Source organism: Varanus komodoensis, unplaced genomic scaffold (genome assembly GCF_004798865.1).
Source record: "Varanus komodoensis strain SLA01 unplaced genomic scaffold, ASM479886v1 scaffold50, whole genome shotgun sequence".
NCBI classification, from domain to species: Eukaryota; Metazoa; Chordata; class Lepidosauria; order Squamata; family Varanidae; genus Varanus; species Varanus komodoensis.
Genome location: NW_025336088.1, coordinates 5,804,154 through 5,828,737, shown reverse-complemented (window position 1 = coordinate 5,828,737; position 24,584 = coordinate 5,804,154). Strand labels below are relative to the sequence as shown.

The window sequence follows — 24,584 nt, the reverse complement described above, 5'->3', positions numbered from 1 at the left end:
GCAAGGTCCTTAAACGCATGGGCTGAAATAGATCTACGCAATTTGTGCAGCTGCTGCACAAGAGACAATTGACACATCAATTCCCACTTCCTTCAGTCGCACCTAGCAAGGAAAATGTGTGAATTGGTGGTCTTTGCATTTCGTGTTTCCCTGCCTCACATCAGCTCTGATTGTGCCCACTAGTGGCAGCCAGTGATGCACAATGACATCCCATCACACTTTTCCTTACTGAAAGGGATGCAGCAGTGCCTCTTCAGCTGACTCGCACGACAAAGATTTCTGCTATTATAAGCCTCACATTTCTACTGCTTATAAAGAGACACCTCGAGAGTTAATGACTTGAAACTTGTACCCATAATCTTCCTGATGAGGCTCTATAGTCATGCAAACTTCCAAACCAATCAGATACAAATTGCCGGAGTTACCGCAACTTAAAAAGTGCTGCAAAATGACACATTTGCACTTTTTCGTCAAGCTGAGGCTTGGCATATCATGGATTTCTTTCAAGTCCTGGAAGAGAACTACTGGAGCATTTTAAATAGGCTTCTTGAGAGGCAATGTGCCTTTCCTGAGTTTTGTGGAATTATGAGCAGTGGTTTAAAAATAATGGGTTGTTTCTGTCTCGTGAAAGCCAAATGACAGCAGCTGCTGGCAGAGCTATGTTGGGCATGCTCAGGCACACTCTGAAGCCAGAAGGCTGCCGGTGATTGGAATTCCGTGGTTCCTGTCAGCATCCTGACAATGGGGCAGGGCAACCAGAACTGCCAGTGACAGTGATACAGTTTAAAGGCAGAGGGAATCACTTACTCATTGACAGATCACTGCTGGAAGAGAGGGAGGAAAGCTATGCAGGACTCCCAGGCAGGCTTGCCCAAAAGAAACCTATTCTCAACCAACAAGGACATATCTATTCATCTGTACACAACTACTGAGTTAACAACTTATTTGTGCTTTGTTTTTCAGTTTCTGTGGTCTGGTGCTTCTTTTTTCGAACACTGCAATAATATATTTCCTTTCTAAAATCAATTAGCAACAAACCTGTTGGCTTAAGACCAGGGCTGAGGTTATCTCATGCTGGCTCAAGCGCCACGAAGCCCAGAAATGCGATGCTGTGGCCAATGCCTAACAGATGTGCCCCACATCTGTTAGTGATGCTGCTGCTCAATAGCACGAACTGTGCTGGCATATAAGCAACGAACTGGCATGGGTTAGCTCCAGCAATTTGGTGCAGGGTCAGCTGCTTCATAAGGCAATACAGGGTCTGACTCATATGGGGCATCTTTACAATTTCTAGCCACTCCATCCTCACCATCTGGATTTCTGCCTGAAAGTCCAGGGAAAATGTGGCTCATGGGGGATAATTGAGCAAGCACAACTGGTGATGTTACACAACATTATTAGTGATGGGGGAACTATCTGCTAAGGCATCGGCCTATGCTTCCCATTTTGAGGCTTTGGGCAGCTGGAACGAAGAAATTTCAGCCAACACAGCTGTCTTAAATGGAAAGTTGCTTCAGTAACTGAACTACAAGGGGAAAAAGAAGTGGGGCTGCTGTTTTCAGTTGGCAGCCCCGTGTGTTGTGTCCCATCAAACCTGGTGCGTCCTCTCTCCACCCCAAACTCTGCATTCTGATTTACTGTCATGCCTGGTCAAATGGGTGCAAGTATAGCTTACCAGACGGTGGTTCTGCCCGGTTCTGGGACAGGACCTGTGCCTGCCCAATCTCCAGTGCCTCATCAGCATAGTCATCGATCCCAGCAAAAGCTTCCTGGGCAGAGGAAACACAAACATCATCACGGCCCAGCATCCCTTCCCAAATGGCCGCCCATGCCAAACAGCGGGGCACGCGAATCCTGGCAGCAGACTCCCCAAAGGGCCAATCCTCCCAGGCTACAGAGAAGAGAATGAATCACACCCATCATTAAAGATCCTCACCTTGCCAAACCACAAGCTCATCTGATGCTGCTCACGCTCCTCCTTGCCCTCCAGCGACACCAAGAGTGGATTGCCAGCCTCAGTGTCATCTTCCTCCTCCTCTTCACAGGCAACCCTACAACACAACAATCGGAGTTCCACCGGTCAAGGTGCAGTCAACATCCCCAGCCCTGCATGGATAGGAACCTGTCTGGCATGAGCCGGGACTGGAAATCCAGGTATATTCTTGCTGCTTCCAAGGGCCAGGAGCTGCTTATTGGTAGGAATAACACATTCCCACCAAAGGAGCTTATTGAGGGGCACCTGCAGAGTATCTGCAAGCCACATATTGTTCTAACATTTGGGAAGGGACATTGCTCAGTGGCCGAGCACCCGATTTGCATGTAGAACACCTCAAGTTCTATTTTCAGCACCTCCAGAGAGATGGGAAAGACCCTTCCTTGAAATGCGGCCAGTTCATGTGGACAACATGGAGCTAGATGGGAACGATGGCCTCACTCAGTAGAAGGCAGCTTCCAAACTTCCTATATCTCCACAGTGATGGGAGCAAAGCAAGGGCAAGTTGGCTTCCTAGCACCATTTTTAACTGTCTTAAGGGAGCATAATTGTATTTGCAGAGTGGATGGGGGTGTGCGTGCACAGAGTGGCCCCTCAGGTTAATGCCTGTCTCCGGTCCCCGCTGCATTCTGTCCTCTCCTCCACCACCCCCATCACAAAAGAGTTAAGAGGATGCATCAGGGCTGATTTGCAGTTCTTTTTCCAGCTCCTTGCAGCTCCTATTTAATGCTGCTCTCACAAGCCGTTTCTCCCTCTCCAGGTCAACCACATCAGAGGCATCGCCGCCCCTCGCGTACCTTTCTGGGGCACGGGCCCGCTTCATCTGGCTGGAACGCTCCTCCACCTCAGCCATCTCCTCCTCATCCAACTCGCTAGCCAAAGAAACATCATCATCGTCATCTGAGTCTCCTTCTGAGAGTGAGAGGTCATTGTCTGCACTGGCTGCTGTCTCCACGAAGGTATCTGCTGCTGCCATGTCACCCTGGACCACTTCATGCAGGAGCTGGAAGCAGAGGAGTGCCCATGTCGAGACCTCTTGCAGGAAGGTACAACCACAGGGTACAGGGCAGTGACTGTGGAGAGCCACTGGCATTATCTGGACGAGTCTGCAATGTGCCATCACCCACAGCACTGGCTGGAGACCAGGGAAGCTGCAGTCTGTTGCATCTGGAGGGAGGCAGGCTGAGGAGGGATGATGCAGACTGTTCCCACGTCCCGTGCACATTTGCGATTCTTCCCCCTTACCTGACTCTTGCCAATGGCCCGCAGGGAGAACATCCCCGTGTCACCATCGTCGGCGACAGAAACACCAGGAAGATCCATCTTGAGCTCGACACGCTCCCGCTGGCGCCGCCGCTCACGCAAGATTTTCCGTTTCTTCCTGGAGATGCAGAAAAAGCAGGTTTATTGCACTCAGAGATGGACCACATGGTGATCTGCTCTGGACCACTCTAAAACCGTCATGGCCTGCTCTGAGGATACAGAGGTGGATCAGTCAAGTTGATCTAGGGAGGAAAAATGGGGAAGGGACCTCTAAAGAATGTCTATCGGTCGGGAGATGACATGTGGGAAAGTAGCTCCCCTGCGTGCCGGAGAAACTGGTGCAACTGGGCCCCATTTCCAATTATGTATAGAAAGCCCATTACACATGGCTCCCTCCCTATTAAAGTTGAGGAAGGAGCCATGCACCACACGAAGAAGGCCCAGAAAGGTTTTAGACACTCTTTGTTCTTATTCGCGAAGTCATGTCCGAGCCATTGCGACCCCATGGACAACATTCCTCCAGGCCTTCCTGTCCTCCACCATCCCCCGGAGTCCACTTAAGCTCACACCAACTGCCCCAGTGACTCCATCGAGCCACCTCATCCTCTGCCGTCCCCTTCTCCTTTTGCTGTCAATGGTTCCCAGCATCAGGGTCTTCTCCAGGGAGTCCTTCCTTCTCATTAGGTGGCCAAAGTATTTGAGTTTCATCTGCAGGATCTGGCCTTCTAAAGAGCAGTCAGGGTTGATCTCCTCTAGGACTGACTGGTTTGATCGCCTTGCGGTCCAAGGGACTTGCAGGAGTCTCCTCCAGCACCACACTTCAAAGGCCTCAATCGTTTGGTGCTCAGCCTTCCTTATGGTCCAGCTTTCACAGCCATACACTCTAGAGCATTTAAACACTGAGCATGGCTGCGGTACATGAGGGGGTTACAGCTGCCATTTTGAACAGACAAGCTCCATTGGAGGGGTTGTTGTGCTGCATAAACCTGAGAAACATCAGATATGAGAGGGTTAAACAACCCATACATAATCCATGGCCTGCTTTTGGAGTATGTGAAGGCTGTTTAACCCTCACATAGCCTCCAGTGGATTGACAGTGCTGTCAGCACCACCAATGGCCACAGGCCAGAGGTCCAGCATTTGTGCGTGGCCTGAGTGGGGAGCTCTTCCCCATCATCATGGGGCAGCCGATTTCTTCTCTCCTCACGGCAGTTTCCCAGCTATGCTCATAAACCGGAGAAGAAAGGCACTGAAAGGGAGCAGGCAAGCCACAAGAATCAAGCTCTTGCTTCCCAAATGGGCTCATAAAACTGGGAGCAGGGCAGGGTCAGGAGGAGAATGTGCGAAAAGAGCACTCAATCTCTAGCCAATTTAGAAATGTAATGAAAAAAATCAATTGCTTGCTGCTTTTCTGCCACACTACGCATCCAAGGCAGTGCATCAAAAAATCTTACTAACTTGTCAGAGTAATAAAAACATAATACAGCAGATATAATGAGGTGCTTTTATACATCAACAATCATAAAAGCAGTGGCAAAACAGGCCAAGCTGAGCCAGAACAAAAAACCTTTAGCGTTAAAGAGTGACTGCTTCTTTTCGCACTCTGAGTTGTATTAAGTATATCTTTAAACACATCCTTCCTCCAAGGACATCAGCAGCTCAGAAAAGACATGATTCTCCCCCCGCATTTTTTCCTCGTAACAAAACCTTTAAGGTAACTTAGGCTGAGAACAAAGTCTGGCCCAAAGCAGGATTCATGGCTGGGGAGGGGTGGAACTTGGACCCGGTCTCCTCTGTCCACAATGGGTTATCGTAACACCACACTGGCTTCTGGTCAGGCATAAAAAAATAGAAGATAAATTTCCGCAGCTTAAACTCAAGCCATCTGCCAAGTGGCAGCAGAACAGACATTTTCTGAGTACATCAAGCTTCCAGGTAAAGCTTGCTCATGCACCAAAAGAACCTGCTCTGAAACTGATGCCAAACAGCTGAGGAGCTCACCCCCCCTGCAAAAAAAAGAAACACTGGTTTATAGGAAATCAAAAACTGATTTATGTTTCCAGAGATATTTAAGCATTCAGGGTGGTAATCCAGTTTTTCTAATGTGATCTTCATTCTTTGTTCTTGTAGCATTTTGTTAATACTTCAGCTATCCTTTAATATAACAAGGTAGGAAAAGCAGCTGGGGCATTTTTATGTAACTTAGAAGACTTCAATGTAGTTCTACGTTACACACAATATTGCAGAACACTAAAAAAAAGTACACCAGAACAAGGGAGAACAAAAGTGAATCATCCAGAACAGCTGAACCCCAGAAAGGAATTGTGGGAGTTTCCTAAAACCTGGGGAAGCAACAATGTGCCGTCAAGTGAAGGCTCCAGAAAGGTTTAACCCACAGATGTAGGAAGCATGCTGCCACCATTTTGAATATGCAACTCCACGGGGACTGTTGTGTCATGTGAACCTGACAAGCATTGGTTATGCAAATGTTCAACAACCCTTGCATAAGATATGCTCACTGACAGGGTTTGCATGGTATGACAACCCTCAAGAGGGGGTTGGATATGCTATATGCTGCCTGAGGGCCCTGGAGTTCATCATGGATTAAACAAACCACAATGAGCCATGCATGTTATCCAAACCTGGTCACAGAGTGACGGGGTTCACACATAATGCTAACCCATGGTTTGTTGCCCTTTCCATGGTTTGGTGGGCAGACTATGATTTTCTCAATCCCTGGTTTGCTTGTTTCCCTCCTCCTCCACCTAGCCCCTCCCTGTAGCCCAAGTGCCTTTACAGAGCTGTAGTGCTGGCAAAAGGAGCAGCTGGGCTTCCTTACTACTCTTGCCTGCCACCTCTCTAACCTGGTGAAACAATGCTTGAACAACTCATGTTTCTGGGTTCACAAACAACAATCCAGTGTTTAAATTACACAGAGTTCATAGCCTAAGAAAAAATAACGAGCTCTCTTTTTGGATTGTTCATGCTTCATAAACCATGGTTTGACAATATGGCTGGGTTTGTACATCACAACAACTCAGTATTCAACAACCCATACCATGGGTTAGCATTAAGTGCACCCCCAGCCATACTTGTACTAATTTTTGATCTCAATATTCCCCTTAGATCAAATTTTCCACCTTGGTCTGCTTTGGAATCATCCTGGTAGGACCCACTCTCTAAATGGATGGAATTAGGTTCTAGGCATATCAACAGGTAAGGTCCTTCCCACAGTTGCATCTTACAAGTGTATGATCTATAATGTCATGCCAGTAACATTTTAATTCATTCTGATGCTATGGGAAAATCCAGATTTAAAAATGTTTTTGTGGCGGACATGAGCACATAAGGTGACTTTTACCGAGGATCAACTAGTTGGTGCCAAAGATGAGTTTTTGCTATTCTCCATTATGCAGGCCTAACATGATTTACCATGTCGGGCTAAATGGCAGTACTTGCAATTTCAATGCATCTCAATATCCAGGTTTGGTACTGCTGTTTTTACAGCTTCACCATCCCCCTTGCTATTAGAAGTACTTATTGAGGCCACTGAGGCAAATCGACCTATGCTCCATGTCTGTAAATGCTTCTTGGTAAATAAATATGATATAGAGGGTCTTAACCTGGAATGGAACAGGGAATGAGATTGCCCATTTTTTCTAATCAATGGACCTCCACCTTGGTATCTGTATCTGATGCACCTACAGATCTCAGGCTGAGCCATGCTCAGTAAAAACTTTTGCTTTATGCCTATTGGATGACACAACATTGCTTTAAGTAAAGGTTTGTCTTAGTCAGCTGACTGTTCGAGGTGTGGCACAGCTAAATGCTTCTTGTAACCATATTTTTTGGCAATGCCTGGTTGTTGCCCATTATGTGGAATAGATGATTACACAGATAAATTTTGTACTGGAACATTGTGGAATATTTACTCTTTTAAATTATCCTGGAAATTAATGCAGAGTCAGTGCAAATATGGCTTGGAGTCATTTAAAGGTTTTCTGTCTGGATATGGACTGCACTTGAAAAGACAACTATCACAACAAAGGAAGGATAAATGCTCCTCTCTTTCAATGCAATGGTTTGAAGACCTTGAAACACTTTTATTGGTTGCTTTGATCAGGTCTATCATTGTATTATTCAAGTTTTAACAGTGTTAAGAATACAATTCTTGGCCTCCTAACATTATTGGTGGGGGAGCCATAAAATTATTCAGGAAAAAGGGTGTGCTGGGGAGGAAAGGAAGGGAAGAGCTGGGGATAATGGCTTATGCTGTTTCTAAATCGCCCCTCAGACTGCCTTCCCATCCTCTCTACAGCCAACTAGAGGAAACACAGAATGGTGTAGATCTGCCTCTGTTGGGGCTTGTGTTGCATGCAAGAAGACCTCAGTTCAGAGGTTCACCTACATCAAAGGCAGAGGACACCAGCCTGTGCCCTGCATTATTTTACACTTTGCATGTCCAGAATTTTATATTGTTTTATTATCATGTGATGCGGTTATAAGCTGCCTCAAAAACTGGCTAATGGAAGATATAAAAATGAAATAAATGAAAAAATGGAGGTGCTAGTCACATGTGAATGGGTACTTCTTTGGATAGTCAGTCTGCTTTCTCACAGTTTATGTACAGTTCTTAGAAACGTGCATTTTCATACATGCACATGTATTTCATATGTATACACGGAAATGGATTAATTCAAATCAAGGTAGCTACATTTTTCCTTTTGTTAATATTTCATGATAAAAATGTGAACATCAGCCACACATCCCCTTCCTCCAGCCCCATAGCCAGCATTAGAAAAAGCCTCCCATTGGAAAACGACTTGAAGGGGCTGTAGCACTCAGGAAGTACTAAATTGTTCATTCTCCAGTTGCGGCATCTGCCTCCCCAAACTGCAACACTTCCACAGCAATTAAGTGTTTTTAGAAAAGCCTAACATTGGTGCTAATGAAAACTATTTTTCAAGCCCAACTGCTGCATGTGAGGGAGGGACAAAGGGGGCGGGTTCTTCACCCTTGTCCTAGGGTAAAAATGCATCTTGGCTTTGAAGTGTTGTGTATGCAAAAGGTGGTATTATTCCCTAACGCTGCAGGCTGTAGCATCAAGACATTTTATCCAAGGCCCATTTTAGTTTAGTAGAAACTTGCCTCAAACGTATTCATTCCAAAGCAGAAAAGTATTTCAGGGGAGCTTTTTCACTGTTTGCTCAAATTTCTAGCTTTTCTAATGAAAGAACTGAAAAAGACCTCATAAAACAGCTGGCGGGGGGAGGGGGCGGTTCTCTGACCCTTCCTCTCTCTGTACAGTAGAGAATGCTGTTAGGAGCACAACAAATTAACTGGTCGGGTTTTCTGGGCTCAAGCTACTCCAACAACACCCTCGGTGACCACCGTGCAGCCCCAGCACGAGGCACCACAGAAGGCTTAACTGTCTGAGGGGCAGCCAATTTCTGCACCTGCTGCACCTGGTCCCTCAAGGCTCTTGAACAGCCTGCCCTCACCTGCAGGGCTCCAGGTGTTCCAGCCTACAGCTCCCAGCATTCCTGACCACCAGCCACCCTGGTTAGGGCCGACAGGAGTCAAACGTCTAAAATTTTTGGAATGCACCAGGTTGGAGAGGGTTGCTTTGGCAGCAAAAATCCACATTAAAAAGCCAAGACAAAAACCTTCAAAGCATTCTACGTGGCCTAAGCCAGTGGTGGTTAAAAACAAGCCCCAAATCGGATTCCTTTCATTACAGTTCTTTGTCACCAAGGCACTCTTAGCATGCTTCCAAGCCTACCTCTTCAGTTCTGCAATCTCTTCGGCTTTGAGCTCAGCGAGCTTTAACTCCAGCTCTTCAGCCTCCTTTTTTTCATCATCATCATCTTCATCCTCACCCTGGTTCCCTGGATCTGTCCGTCTAGGCTGCGTTTCCTCTTCTTCTTCTTCACCTTCCTCACCAGAACTCAAGCTGCAAATAGGGAGAAAGACCCTGTAGTTATTGTTTATTTAAAGCATTTCGCTCTGCTCTTCAGCCAAAAAGAATCCCGAAGTGGCTCATGTATGACCAATAACAAACTAAGAGTCCCTGCCCTCAGGCTTACAACCGTAGAACAAGCCACAAAAGAAAAAAAGGAGGGATGTGGGGGCAACAGGAAGACAAAGAAATACAGGCACCAATTTTTATATGCCAGTTCTGATATCAACCAGCTGGAATGGAATGGAGTGGAAATCTCCCCATGTCCCCAAGCCTATGGCTGGTAGAACATCCAGAGTAGAGCCGAGTTCTCTTACTTGATATCTGTTTCTTTGGCTTGTTCTTTTAGCTTCTTGACCAGGAACCGCCTCAGCTTTGTCCTCCAATTCAGCAAAGCCCTGAAAAAGGTGAAGAGCACAAGGAGATTGTGTGATTCTCCATCCATTTTGTAACAAATTCCTGATGCAGCAGGAGTTGGTTTAAAGAAACACTGAGCTCTGATCAGCTACCAGTACGAGTTAGAAGCCCCCACCGCTTGCTTTGTCCCCATATTGAAGCCTGCATGTGTGCCATGATTTGGCAGGAGTGCAGAAATAGCGCACCATGTAATATTGGGCAGAGAATTATTTTTTTAAATGTTTCTAGCTCCTTTGGCTGCAAACTCAAAGCACGTGAACAATGTTGGCCCATATCTTAGAAACCAGAGGCATTCTGCATAAAGTTTCTGATGGCTGGCAATTTGGTGGTTGAACGAAGGCTTGTCCTGCACCATAATAGGTAAAGCCAGAATACAAAAATACTAAAGAAAACACTAGGACTTTGCAGGGGGAGAGAGAAAGAGAGATTAGGTCAATGCTCTATTTGCATACTATATGGAAGTCAGAGCATTTCTTAGCAGGGAGTTTTGATTATGCATCTGACCAGATATAATTGTTAAGCACAGTCAAGATACAAATAGGTTGTATTTCAGCCCTCCTAGAAAGGGCCCGTTGCTCAGCCCGCAGAGTATAAAAGGTTCTATCCCCAGGTTCTATTCCTGGCATGTCAAGTTACAGAACGGTTCTCCCTGAGACCTCAGTATATGCGACTAAACAGACAGGTAGAAAGACATCTTATGGGATCACATTCCGGCCATTCACCTATTGACGGCTCACCCCCCCCCCCCCACATCTGGCCCACATGATTACAACATAATTCTCTCTATTTCTGATGTTCAGGCATAAGAGTGGCTGTTTACATAGCCCCAGCACCACCACTCACACATTCATAAATTCACAAAAATTCCAAGGGTTGCAAGAAACCCAGAAACCTTTAGGAAAAAGACAAAGAGCTCCTGAAGCTGCTAAATTAGAACTGAGAACACTCAGTAGCTACAAACTGCTGACTTGACTTTGGAGGGATGCAGGTGGAGGGAAGGAATGGAATGGAGCACCAGAGAGGTGGGCATGGCTGGAAGAGTGAGCAGGAACCCTCCATATTCACCTTCCTGTTCTAGCCCCCAGCCGGGCTATTAAATGTCACATCACGGCTTTGAAAAACGAGCATTAGGCCTCTCAGCTATTCATTTGCTTATCAATTCCTATTACCCATAAGAGCTGGAAAAGAACATCTATGTTCAATTACAATACAACGTCAATGCCCAGGTGGTGGGAAGCAGCAACAGGAAAAGGACACCACCCTGTTTGTCTCAAGAACAGTTCATAAGCTCCACTGCAATTAAAAATGCTGAGCTATCACTGGTTGTGACGTAGCATGACAGATCTCATGCTCTTGCTAGGGGTGCAGGAGCTCAGAGTAGGCTTTTCCTGCAGTTAAGACCTGAAGATGAATCTCGCTCCTCCCTTGTTCCTGACACCCCAACTGTGTGATTTAAGCCACCAACCATACCGGAGCTCCTTCCGGCCCAGAACACGGATATCCTGGCAGCAGTGGCGCACTTCCTCGGTGGTGGCACTGTGGTGCTTCAGTTCTTCATCATCCAAGACAATCTAGGTGGCAAGAATCAGAACAGAAAACCAGACAAATCTCTCAAGGGCTGCTGGTCGTTATGGTTAAGGGATGGGCGAGGAATTTGTTTGGGGTGGGGATTCGTCAGATTCCTTGGGCTCAGCTCCTGGGACTCTTGTCTGCTTTGTGCTCCCAGCATTCATGGCCACTTGCCAGGAACTGAGCTCCACACACTGAGCAAACAGTGCCCCTCCTCCATGTCACGGGCTTCCTCTTGGCTTGGCTCGCTTTGCAGGATCAAGTTAAGCACAAGAAGAAGTCTGTGGATGCCAGAGGAATGGACTCCGGTTGTCTCAACCCTAATTCTGGCTGCACCGTACCCCCAGTGCCAGCATGCCTCTCACTAGCAATGGCTAGAACACGCAAGCAGCAAGCAGACAGGCATTTTGGTTGGCTGCTGGGGAAGCAAAATGCCGACCTGGATGGGTCTTCGGTCTGACCCAGCTCCCTCGTTTCCTAGCTCCATCCAGCACTGCCCTGGCCAATCTGTGCCTTGCCTAACACACCTGCCCTCTTGATGAGCCAGCACCATCCCTGCCGCCCTGTCCTCACCTCGCTGGCCTTGGCCAGAAAGTCAACAGGATTTGAGGCCTTCAGAAAGTCAGTCAGCTTGCAACGGTTATACAGAACTGTGGCACCATCTTCATATCCTTCTGCCTGTTTGAAGCAAAGACAATCGGAATGAAGAGAAAATCCATGAAGCAGAGACTTCAGCTTGAGTCACACACATTCACTACCCAAGCCTAAACCTTAAATCTCTCTCTCTCAGCATTCCAGAAGCCAAGCCTCCTCCACTTCTCCAAATTCACAGGGTACCACTGGGCTCATTTTTAAGCATCTGAATCAAGCCATCATAGTTCCAGGCAAAAACATAGACATCTGTGCCTGATATTGACTGATTGATTGAAAACTTTTCTAGACCATCCTTTACCGTGGTCTTGGGATGGTTTAACAATAAGACAAAATAAAATAAAACACAACATCCTAATAAAAATTTTCCAATCAACAATAAAACCCCTATTAAAACAATCAAATATTAAAACACTGGGAAAATAATAAGGTTTTAGTCTGGTACCAAAAAGAATAAAGTGAAGTAAAGAGTAAAGTGGCAGTGATAGTCAAAGGCGAACCTTGGAAGGAAGTATAAAAAATTACAAATACTCCATTCCCTTTACAGCTCTTTATTCTTTCTCCCATGGTTACTTACACAAGCCAGTTGAAATAAGAGGAAGGCATTCTTATGTCATGAGAACATGACATGAAATTCTTGATTCTGTCAGAATTTGAGACAAACATTTAGAAACAAAAGCAGTTTCCTTAAAAATTCCTCCCCACTGACCTTTGGTTTCTTCTGGGACACCAGTTCAGTCACAGACTTGGCCTGCACCTCCACTTCTTTGAATGCAAACTTGGGATCAAAGAACTTGTTATCAATTTTATCTGGGGCCAAATAACCTGGAGCGGGTTGGTAAGAGGAGAAAAGAAATGTGTAACAAGGCAACTTGTTATTAAACTTATATCCTGCCCTTTTCCTTCCTAGAAGCTCAAGCAGTGCACTTGGGTTTCCTAGGCAGTCTTGCAGCCCAGCTTCTATGAAGCCCAAATCTGTTTAGCTTCTAGCTTCCACAAACTGCCTGCATTCTGTGCCCTGGAACTACAAGATTATGAATGACTAGTGTTATCAACTGATTATTAAAAAGTTACCTGCAATTAAACCACAACATTTAGGCATTTAAATTTAGATCTTGAGATAAGTTAACTAAGTTTGCCTCTTTCAGGTTAAAAGGTCTGAGACTACCTAAAATTCTACTGTTAACAAAAACAAAGCAGTAAAAAATATGCAGAATCACAAGAAAAAAAACGAAGGAAAAGATAGTTTCTTTTATGGAAGAGAATGCACAATGTTATCACAAGCCAACACTGGGTATCCTCTGTTGTATTTTCACTCAATAAAATTGCAGAATCCCTATTATAGCTGACTAGGGCCTGATATTGTGGAAGCGAACTTGACGAATGCCGTGTTGACTTCAGCTTCTCATTGTCTACTTCAATATCATGTATGGGGTTTTGTTTGTATAACTGCCAGAAAGAAAGTCACAGTAGTTTCAGCCTAGAGATAATGAAGTAAGTCTGAGAAGAAATAATTTAAGTTTCTTTTTTATTGCATCTGTTCTTGGAAGGAGGGAACAGATGCGCTGGTACAGCCTTGACGATAATACATGCAGGAGGCCATTAACACATCCAAGCTGCCTTATCACCAGCCCCCTCATGAATGTGAAGGCGCCTGTCTTCTGCCTCCCATTAACTTTCATTAATCATTATGGTCTCATCATTAACTTTCAAGTTATTGCCAGCATCCTTTAACTGGTAGCAATGCAAAGTCCCAAGGCTCAAATCCAGCCTGTGTGCAGCTGTGATTTCAACACTTCTCTGCAGGTTGCAGACATGGTGGCTACTCAACAGCAAGAAAAGGGAACTCTCTGCCATCAGCACCCTTCAGCAGAGGGTGGCCTCACATGGCATGCAAGGCTATGCCCCAGATGTGACAAAACCCTCCAGCTGCATCACTCCATGCTGCTGCCGCCGCCACTGTGAATTTGGCAACATCTAGCCACTGCCCGATGGCCCCCAGGTTACCCTGCTCGTCACCTGGTTTGTGCCCACTGCTCCCCACCTCTGGACTTACCTTGGCAGACCACAAAGATCTCAGCAGATTCATTGCGCGAGGCCTGAGGTTTGGTGGCTTGCACCTTGCGGAAGAGCTGCTGGAAGATCCACAGCAGGGGCTGGTAGTCCCGGGAACGGAAGACCTTGGTGACAAACCAGCCACCCTTGGACAGGAAGTCACAGGCCAGCCTGAGTGCTGACAGCGTAAGGTTAGCTGGCAGAGGGACAGAGCACAGCAGAAAGTCAGCCAGGGCTGCAGACTCAGCAGTCACTATGAGCTACCAGCTCCTGGACACACATCCAAGCACCTACATTTGCAACGTGGGCATAGCACCACCTTACGAGATACTGAAAGGAATGCAGAGATTTAAAGATCAAAAGGTCAAAAGTGTCCCATTAGTGCTACGCAGTCCTAGTATTTAGTGAGAAATAGCAAAGTCCCAAGTTGAGAGGCATACCTTGATCAAGTGTAATGTTTCATGCATTAAAAGACAAATATCCTTGCTCTTCAGATAGCAAGCACTTAGGATGGCTTATAAGGCAAGAAAACTAACAAAGTTCAACTTGCTATGATACAGAAGAGTAAAACAACCAATAAAATGCAGCTCAGGCCTGAAACAGTGCAGACTGGAACCAGCCAGTGGAAATGCTGGGCGAACAAGGGGGTCTTTGGTCCTGGGACCAGGAAATCTCCTGCAGTGGTGTTTCCACTAGTCAGGGACTATGACTAAAAAGCCCTTCCTCTTCTTCTGTCACAACTTGCCTAGCTCAGAGCATGTTTGGGGACCCAGCAGCCTCCAGACTGTAGCGGACTACAGCTCTCATCTTCCCTGATCACTGACCATGATGGCTGGAGCTGCTGGCGGACTGGAGTTCAAACACACCTGGAAGGTGACTCCAGTTTTGCCTGTACCCACCCCCTCCCTGCCACTTTGCCCAGAACCCGGGGAAAGAAATGCATTACACAATGCATTTTGCAACACCATCTGAGACTGTACCTCTGCTAAAGTCCTGGGTGCTGCATGCAGTGAGGCTTGGAAGGAATCACACCATGTACAGAGTTTCTAGTATGATTTGACAGCCGTGTGTGTATATCTGGCTCACATGGACAGGATGGACGTGCAAAACAGACAAGGCATTGACAATAGGCCACTAACACAGAATAAACTGCAGAAGCCTCGGTTTTACTCCGGTGTCCCACTTTGGATGGATACACTAGAATACAGCTCTTGCGAAGACATTTGGCAAGCCCTTCCCCTTCAAAATGGAAAACCCCCACTGGTGGAAAGCTGTCTCTCCCTGCTTCATCCTAACAACGTCTGTGGAAGAGGGTCCCATACCTTGGGAAAAAGCATCATGCACCCAGCTGGCTCCAACATTAGGAGCCCCATCATTCAGCACAACATCTACTTTCCATGTCTTCAGTTCCTTGCGCAAAGCCTGGGAAGAGAGAGAAGTGGGGACACACTGTGAGCACAGGTGCACACACCACATGCCAGGACATCCGGGATAAAATTCACCAAGAGTAAAACCTTTCCACCTGCTTGTAGAGAGGATGTGGAGGCAGGGAGTTCTCACAGACTGTTGTTTTCAAAGGTACTTCATTCTGGTGTTCTTACACCGATTGAGTTTGACATATTTAACTGATAGATTAAAGGGAAACCATATTGGTTTTGTTTTAGGAAAATTGGGATGTAAATACTAGAAAGAAACAGGAGAGGAGAGAAGAAAAAAAGGAGAGCCAAGGAGGAAAAAAACTTGGAGGTCTCACTGGCAGTAGAGATGAAAGACCGAGCCGAAGCTACACAGGCATCTGTATGCAGGTACCAAAAAAAAAAAAAAGAGCAGTTACCTGGCGACACTTCTCTGTGGTGATGTCCTCCTGCAATGTTACCACGTTAGGAATGGGCTTTATAGGAACCAGGTCAACTCCTGAAGGCAAGAAGAGGAGGGAATTGGGTGTAGCATGGGAAGGAAGTAAAAACCATGCAACTTCATCATGAGGGCAGTTCTTTTCTATTACTTATGAAGTTGCCTTTCACACCATCAGCGCAGCTGCTTCAGTGCTGCCCACTCTGGCAGGCAGCAGCTCTCCAATGCTTCACACGGGGCTCTGCCCTGAGATAATCTTAGCAAGAGGTACCACAGATCCCCTTTCCCCACCTTTCAGCTTGCTCAGCTGGCAAAGTGTAATGCCAAAGAGCTGGAGGCTAGGGAGGAGGAGGCACCAGCTTCATCCCTGCTCTCTTCCATGCCCCCAACTAGTTCCGGGTGCTGGAGGCAACAGTCTGCAGCCCACCACACTTGAAGGGCACCCAGTGGGAGGCTGGCCAAGCAGTGTGCCCCTGAATGCCATGGGAAGGCATGCAACCGTGGCTGATGGAAACAAGATGCTTGAGACTCCCCAGGCCAGACTTTCCAACTGGGTTCTGCCCAGATATCCTCTACTGCAACTCTCATCATCCCAGACCACTGGCCACGCTGACTGGGGCTGATGGGGGTGGGAGTGGTGTCTGCTGATAGCATCTAGAGGGCCCCAGAATGGAGACTGCCAACGCAGGCTTTTGGTCTGACGCAGCAGGGCTCGTCTTATACCCTTTCCATTTGGGTTACTCACCAATAATAAGACTGGACACTGGCATAAATTTTGAGGCCACCTGCAGCCTGTTGGAAGAGCAAAGAAATTAAGACTAATTCTGAGCATTCATGAGCCAACACTGATTGATTTGACAGTTAAGAATTGCTTTTATTAAGAGAATTTTCTAATTAATGCACAACACCATATAAGATCATAATTAATTATGCTGCAGTATTATTGTATATGAAGGTGTTAAAAGTGTAGCCCACAGGCTACAGGAATCCCTACCAAGCCCTAACAGCCTTCCAGAAAGTATTAGGGGAGTAAGGGGAAAGAAAAACACTCTGTAGATCTGCTATAGATACCTAATTCTAAAGCTGCCTGGGAGATGCTCAAAGTCTCCTGTCTGTTTCCTCAGATGCTTTAGGTATAGAGCTTCTGTTTTGTTCATTTTCTGAAAACATTCCAGGACACCAAGCGAGGGATGCCAGGATCCCTCAGCAAGGGAGTGGATTAAGGAAGGAGAAGGGCTTGGAGCCAGGAATCTTGGATGGCTGGGTGGTCTGAGAACTGAGGCTTCTGGGAGGTGTGTTGGTTTTACCTGTTCAAAAACTGTGCCTCTGAAATGCTCTTAGGCAGGAGCTGGTATATTGCGCTGTGTGTGGGAGTTGAATATGCACACGTGTATGCAAATATACATTTTGGGCCACTTTGGCAGACATGTGATGCAGCCCTGCTGTATATTGAAGGCAGGGACGCAACTTCATGGTGGGTGGTTGCCATGGTGATTGCAGGGCTTTCCCAGTGTTGGCTGCGCTTTGCAAACAAGCCTCCCTGAGAACCCACGGCCTCTAGCTGGGCTGTTTAGGTTGGCCTGCTGTGGCTTGTTCAGATATTCAAACGCAGCAGGATTGCTTCAGCATGGGATGTTTAAAACGGTGAAGCAGCTGCCTGACAAGACCAGCCAGAACCCCTGCCAGCTGCCCCTCTTGATTTCATGAGCGCTGCTGCCATCTTCCCTGATCTTCTGCCACCAGAACTGGCCAGGTCTGCCCCTTCACCAACACTGCACAGACACTTGGCAATGTCCCCATCCTATTGGCACGCCTGTTCTTGATTCTTTAAAAAAAATCATGCAAATAGGTGCGTTTTTTGAAATCTTCTATTCCATGCAAGAACGCATATGTGCAGGACCACAGCACATCTGAAGAAAAAAAAAATAGTAATCCAGATATGAATGACTGGGGGGAAGAGGCTTACTAATGCTACCTTTCGACAGAAAAGGGATAATGAGTGGGTAGCTTTGCTCCTAGGGAAATATATCAGAGAAAAGTGCTGGCACTTTGTAACTTATCCATTTGAGAGCTATGTAGTGATGGCGAAGAGAAGGGAGCTCTTGGCCAGTGGGAAAACAAAGGTCTGAGAGAGGTTATGCCACAAAGGCAGCTGAGATGCACATCGGAAGTGGGAATGAAGACCGAGAAGAAAAGAAGCCATGCCAGACCACTGCAAACTTGAGCATCTGGTCAGAAGTACCATGCGTCCTGCTCATGGCTTATACTCAGGGTGATTTATCATGATGTTGGCACTTCTCCAATACAACATTTTTGGAAATGCGTGCTGAAACATATGTTTTCAGCAGGGCCACAAACCCCAGAAGGACCAGCACCTGGATAATTTGACAAACAACTGTCAGGAACAAAGTACAAACAATTACAACCAAAGAGCATAAAAGAACATCCTTGCTGATGGGAGAAAAGAGCTTATCTTTTATTCTACTTATCTGAAAACTGATCAAGCTCTTACACTAGCAGACTCTTTGCATATCAGTAACTTAGAACAAGGAGAGATGCGTAATATTTAAAAAGACTGCATTTTTGGAGCCCTTTGGAAAAAAATCTTATCTCAGTCATAATTAGATACACTTAAACTTATCTTTTCCATAAAGTATGTTGATATTTATAATGATAATATAAATACTTTAAGCAGGGAAACTTCTCATTGCTTTATGAGAGCTTCATGCCTGTTCTTCCCAGCTCAGAGAAAGAACAGAGGACAGGAGATTCCCACCCCAGTAAAGCAGGATCCCAAACACAACCATGGTTCTCCCATTGAAAGCAAGCTCACACTTTGGCTAGTGCAAAACCGTGCTGCTCCCTTCATAGGCCTGGAAAACTCCCATTTTGGCTGGCTACTAAGACTGCCACAAATGTGCGTACCCTGATTGCAAAATCTTTTGCACCATTTAAAAAAAAAGTATTCAATAGTAAAATTGATCTACACCTGAATCCACTTCTGTTGTATGGACAAGTTTTCAAGGTTACACATAACTCTTCACTGGAAGGGGTAGCATATACATGTACTGGTGATTCATCCAAAGTGTCTTCCCAGCTCTCAGTAACATAAGGACCTCTAAATTCTACTTGTGTCAACAGCAAGACTGCTGTGATCCTGTACGACCATGTTCAAGTCTCACATCACATCCCCGTCCGCTACTGGTCACTCACCATCCTCCAGGAGCAGCACACAAATCTAGCAGTGCCCGTGACTTTGCCAAGAACTGGAATTTGCGGTTCAGTTGGATGAGCTTGAAGGATGAACGGGAGCGGAAGCCTGGAAAACGGAGGCAAAATACAGTCAGAACTGGAGCTATAGGCATACAGGACAAGGAACGATGAGAAGTAGGATTAAATGGGCTATGGACCTGGATCTTGGAGGTGATCAACGCCTCTTTAAGAGATAGCCGGGTACTTGCCCCTTTAAAAGAGGCGGTAGTCCGGCCAGTCCTAAAGGCGGCTTCCCTGGATCCAGAGGTGGCCGCCGATTATAGACCGGTGGCCAACATCCCGTTCTTGGGCAAGGTACTAGAGCGGGTGGTGGCGGGACAACTCCAGGCACTCTTGGATGAAACTGATTATTTGGACCCATTTCAGTCCGGCTTCAGACCTGGGTATGATACTGAATCTGCCTTGGTTGCCCTGTACAATGACCTGTGCAGGGAGAGAGACAGGGGGAGTGCGTCCCTGTTAGTTCTCCTGGACCTCTCAGCGGCTTTCGATACCATCGACCATGGTATCCTTCTGGATAGGCTAGCAGGACTGGGGGTTGGAGGCACCGCGTTGCGATGGTTCCGCTCCTATCTCAACGGCCAATTCCAGAAGGTGGCGCTGGGGGACTATGGCTCTGCGCCATGGCAGTTATGCCATGGAGTTCCGCAGGGGTCCATTTTGCCCCCCTTGCTATTTAACATCTACATGAAACCGCTGGGAGAGGTCATTAGGAGGTGTGGGCTGCGGAATTATCAGTACACAGATGATACCCAGCTCTACCTCTCGTTTTCCACCAATCCAGGTGAGGCAGTGGCTGCGCTGAACCAGTGCCTGGGCGAGGTAATGGGCTGAATGAGGGCCAATAAACTGAAGCTCAATCCAGAAAAGACGGAGGTCCTGTTGGTAGGTGGCTCGGGCCTCGGGATGGGGGACTTGGGCCTTGTCCTAAATGGGGTTGCACTCCCTCTGAGGGACAGGGTTTGCAGCTTGGGAGTGCTCCTCGATCCTGAGCTGTCACTAGAAGCTCAGGTGACGGTGGTGGCGAGGAGCGCCTTCCTTCAGCTTCGGCTGATACATCAGCTGCGTCCCTTCCTGGAGAACGACTGCCTGGCGACAGTGACACACGTGTTGGTAACTTCCCGATTACACTTCTGTAATGCGCTCTACGTGGGACTACCCTTGAAGACGGTCTGGATACTTCAATTGGTGCAGAATAGAGCTGCCAGGTTGCTGACAGGGACTGGGCGTTGTTCTCAAATAACCCCAGTCCTCCGTCAGCTTCACTGGCTCCCGATTGAAGTCCGGACCCAATTCAAGGTGTTGGTCATCACCTATAAAGCCCTTAACGGCTTGGGACCTGGTTATCTAAAGCAACGCCTGCGTCCATATATGCCCCCCTGCCCCTTGAGATCGGCAACAGATGCCCTTCTCTGGGAACCCTCTGTGAAAGATATTAGGAGGGTGAGTACCCGGAGGAGGGCCTTCTCTGCGGTGGCGCCCCACCTATGGAATGCGCTCCCCAGAGAGGCCCGCCTGGCGCCATCGTTATTTGTTTTTTGGTGCCAGGCTAAGACCTTTTTATATAAAACTTATTTTAATTGTTAATTTATCATGTATTTTAGGATTCTAAATTTTATGCCGAGATGTTACCAAGTTTTTAATGAATTTTAATGTACTGTTATTTAAATATTTTAATTATGTTGTGAGCCACCCTGAGGCTTTGTTGTGATGGGGGCGGCATAGAAAGGTTTTAAATAAATAAATAAGCCTTCTGAGGTCTGGGACCCACGTTTAATACAGGACAAAAGTGACTGGTAATAGCTCTGCAGGGTATCAGGCAAGACTTTTTCTCAGGCTTTTTTTTTTTTTTTTTTGGAAATGCCAAGGATTAACCTGGGACCTGCATGCAAAGCATGTGCTCTACTGTTCTATGGCCTCTCTCCTCAGGGAAAAGAACCAGTAGGTAAAGCAATTCCTACTAATGTTTGACAGCAAAAGCAAAATACAGCAGCAGGAGGAACAAGGATATATCAGCCTTTCCCATTATGTTATTAGTTCAGCTAAATGGGTCCTCACCCTGTTTGGCTTGTCAGGATTACATGAGAAGAGCAACAAAAGGGTTCTTGCATCGAGATCCAGAATTCTTTACCTCCCTCCCTGCCCACCTATCTGTGCCCTTTCCCCCTTCTCAACATCCCTTCTAAGCCTGCAGCTGCAACTTCAGGAGAGAAGCTGCTGCAGATATTTCCACAGCCATAACTGGACCTCCTCCTCCACAACTGGAGCTCTGCCTGCAGCCACAGAAGAGAGACCAGCACCCTCTTATGGCTCCTGAGCACTGTATGGGAGCTACAGGATTGTTCTGTAAAGCTCTCAATGCACTGGGATTCATAAATCACCTGCCTCCATGCAAGTCTGCCCCAAAGCTTTGCTCATTCTTTGAGACTTTGTACTTCTCCACTATGAGAAATACAGTGAGAACCTGAGGCAGGTTTGTGCTTGGTGGGAGATTCAGGACAGGCATACGTATGTACACTCCCTTCACCATAAACCTATGGAATTCACTACCACAACATGTAGTGATGGCCAAAAATCTGGATGGTTTGGACAAATTCATGAAGGCTAGAGATGACTACTTGTTCTGAGAGCTAATGAGAAATCTAGTATCAGAGGTAGCATGCCTCTGGTACACCAGTTGCTGGGTAACTGAGATGGAAGGATGTTGTTGCACTCATGTCCTGCTTCTGGGTCACCCACAGGCATCTTACTGGCTAGCATGCGATCAGAATGTCAGACTAGAAGGGTTTTTGGTTTGATCCTGTGTGACTCTTATGTCTTCAAAGCAGAATAAAAAATGGTTCTACAACTTTCAACATGACTGGTTGAAGAATGCTGGGTATTGTCAAACTTGTTGCAGTCTAAACATACATAAGACTTCACCCTTAAACTTTTAAATCCCACCTTTCTGGCTATATACACACCACGCAGGGTAACTAACAATTAACCAATAAAAATACTTTAACACCAAAGAACAGCATATCTGATAAAATATATGTCTGCCTAAAGGGTTTTGCCTTTGTCTTGCAGTAAAACACTTTTAAAGAAAATGCAGCCTAGCCTACCAAGTCAGAGAATTCTGCAGTTTAGGTATGGATACCAAAGAAGCCTCTTTCTCTTGTCCCATCAACTGTACATCCATCATTGTTCAGTCGTAGAGAAAGACCTCTCCACTAACCTTGGGGAATGATAAGGATAAAGGAAGTGTTGGTCTAACAGTATACATTAGAATGGTGGAAGGGTTGATATTTTCTGATATTAAATAAATGCATGCATTTTACTGCTTTAATAATTTACCAAAGATCACCTATCTTTGGGGCCTTAAGGCTACCTCTTCCCCAGAAGTTATCTGACTTCCCCTCAGTCAATCCTCAAGCAGCTCTATCCCAGGGTCTTTTATAAAGGCCAAGGCTGGTAATTCCTATTAGATAAGCACGAAGAGAAGAGTGCCTTTGCGACCATAAAGACTTTTCTTCTCTAATAAGGAGCACTTCTCCGTACACCTGGGAACAGGGGCAAGACAAACGCAAGTGCTGCCCACCCCATCATCTCACCAGTCTCCTTGGCCAAGTGGTAGAATTTGTCCCTCCGGCTCTTGCCGACTTTGCCCTTCTTGCCCATCTTGGCTACGCGGCTCCTCCGGGGCCAAGAAATAACCACCGGCCACACACGTGCGCTAAACCAGCTATGATTCTTTCCTCATAGAAGTCCCTCCTCTTCCTTGTTTTCTCTCTCATACATACGTCTGCATCGGGGCAACCATCTTGAGTGTGGCATAACTTCCACCCGCCCCCTTCCCCGAAATACAAAAGAGAGTACGCAGAGCGCACCTCTCCTTTCTGCCAGAACTTAGGGAAGTTGAAAGAAGGTGGTGTCATATTGCCACTTCACACTTCCCTTCCTTCAGTGGTCGTAAACACTTTTAATTACCCTACCAAGATGGCAGCAACATTCTTGTCAGTTACAGCTTGAGTTTCCGTCGCCAAGTATACACGTTGAACCTAAACGCATGCGCAACAGGCTGTTTGTATAACTAGAAAACCGATCATTAAAAAAAACTTCTAAAACACTTCACTTCCGGTCCCTACTTATAAGTACGCAGCATTCTCCTTATGCGGGGTTAGAGTGATGGGTATCAAGAGGAAATGCAAAAACAGGCTGGCAATCGGATGCCTGGATTTATTCAATGAAGTGGACTATTGTTGCTGCTTGTAAGCCGTCCAGAGTCTGTGGTATTGGACGGCATATAAAAACTTTAAGCAAATAAATAAAAATAGACGAAAGCGTATACCGTTAAGCAGGGCTTTTTTTGTCATAGAATGCACCGGAACGGCGTTCCGGCACCTTTTTTTCCAATGGATTTTACGAAGTGATTTTGAATCGTAGCAGATCAGCAGCAAACATCATTAAGATAGTGCCTGCCGGCTGCTTTTGTGTCTGCTATCTGATAGTGAGATAGTGAGGGCGCTGCTCTCGGCTTGGGGCGCTGCTCGGCTTGGGCTAATGTGTGTGGTCGCGCGCTTACTGCCGGCGACGTGAGTGCCGGCACCTTTTTTTTTTTTTTTTTACAAAAAAAGCACTGCCGTTAAGAATGCAAAGTTTAGCTGGGAAAAGCCCTACAAGAATGTCCAGCTTACTTATCAGGGAGTGGGCGCAGGACTTTTTTCTGTCTAATTATGCTTCGAACTGCATTTTCATTTAGTCATACTTTGGGTGCGTCCATAAAGAGAAATAGGGCCTAAGTTAGTCATGATTACTTTAAGTGGGTCTTCTAACTATGTCCAAACGAGAATCCAGTTCTTAATCTTTGCGAACTCCCTTACTTGTGCTGGCGGAATGTTGGCTTTTGCCTTCCCCAGTCTTATTTCCCGCTCGCCTGCGTTTTGGTTACGTCCGCAGACTTAATTCAGTTCGGTTAAGTAGGCGGGCTTCATTTTTGTATTAACATGCAAAGGTGCGAGCGCTATTTTTCTTTAGCTAGAAACCCGAGGCTGCTTTCCAACGGCCAACGAGAGAGCGGCTGCTGCTCCGCAGTATCGGAGCTCGTGGAGCAGCGGAGGATTATGTTTATTGTAAAACCTCATATTCGCTTCCATTTAATCTGCTGGCATGGGGTAGTGATTAGATCATTAGACTGCGACTCTGGAGATCTGGCTCTGGTTTCCAGTCAGCCATGAAGCTCACTGACTTTGGGCCGATCATGAACGCTCTGCCTCGCCTACCTCACAGGGTTGTTGCGAGGATAAGATGAAAAACAGCAGGATCATGTAACCACTTAGGGCTGCTTAGAGGGGAGACGGAATATAAATGTAATTTAGGGTACAACCCTATGTAAGTGAAGAAGAAAAAGCTTGCAGCTCCCAGGATGTCCCACCCGGCTATTCTACAATGCTGGGAACTGTAGGCTTTTTTCCTGTCTAAACTTATATAGGGTTGCGCCTGTAATAATAGCAACATTAACATTGATCCTGATGTACTTCCACCGTTTTTGTTTCATACATATAAGAATTC

General features: G+C 46.4%; 1 protein-coding gene across 2 annotated transcripts in view; it reads right to left on the bottom strand.

The window, feature by feature from the left end:
* FTSJ3 (FtsJ RNA 2'-O-methyltransferase 3) overlaps positions 1 to 22,779 on the bottom strand; it is a 29,728-nt gene extending 6,949 nt beyond the window's left edge. Inside the window, exons 1-15 of one of the 2 annotated variants that reach the window (XM_044447076.1) lie at positions 22,628 to 22,779; positions 18,975 to 19,080; positions 16,507 to 16,553; positions 15,742 to 15,821; positions 15,230 to 15,329; positions 13,909 to 14,103; positions 12,562 to 12,677; positions 11,775 to 11,879; positions 11,103 to 11,203; positions 9,533 to 9,613; positions 9,039 to 9,209; positions 3,239 to 3,374; positions 2,791 to 2,996; positions 1,937 to 2,051; positions 1,676 to 1,769 (exon numbers count right to left, since the gene is read on the bottom strand). In XM_044447076.1, coding sequence (XP_044303011.1) covers positions 1,676 to 1,769; positions 1,937 to 2,051; positions 2,791 to 2,996; positions 3,239 to 3,374; positions 9,039 to 9,209; positions 9,533 to 9,613; positions 11,103 to 11,203; positions 11,775 to 11,879; positions 12,562 to 12,677; positions 13,909 to 14,103; positions 15,230 to 15,329; positions 15,742 to 15,821; positions 16,507 to 16,553; positions 18,975 to 19,080; positions 22,628 to 22,694 — 1,720 coding nt within the window. In that variant the 5' untranslated portion in view covers positions 22,695 to 22,779. Of the gene's footprint in view, positions 1 to 1,675; positions 1,770 to 1,936; positions 2,052 to 2,790; positions 2,997 to 3,238; positions 3,375 to 9,038; positions 9,210 to 9,532; positions 9,614 to 11,102; positions 11,204 to 11,774; positions 11,880 to 12,561; positions 12,678 to 13,908; positions 14,104 to 15,229; positions 15,330 to 15,741; positions 15,822 to 16,506; positions 16,554 to 18,974; positions 19,081 to 22,138; positions 22,256 to 22,627 lie in introns of those variants that run through there. The other variant, XM_044447077.1, reaches the window with a different exon arrangement.
* Between the last annotated feature and the right edge of the window lie 1,805 nt (positions 22,780 to 24,584).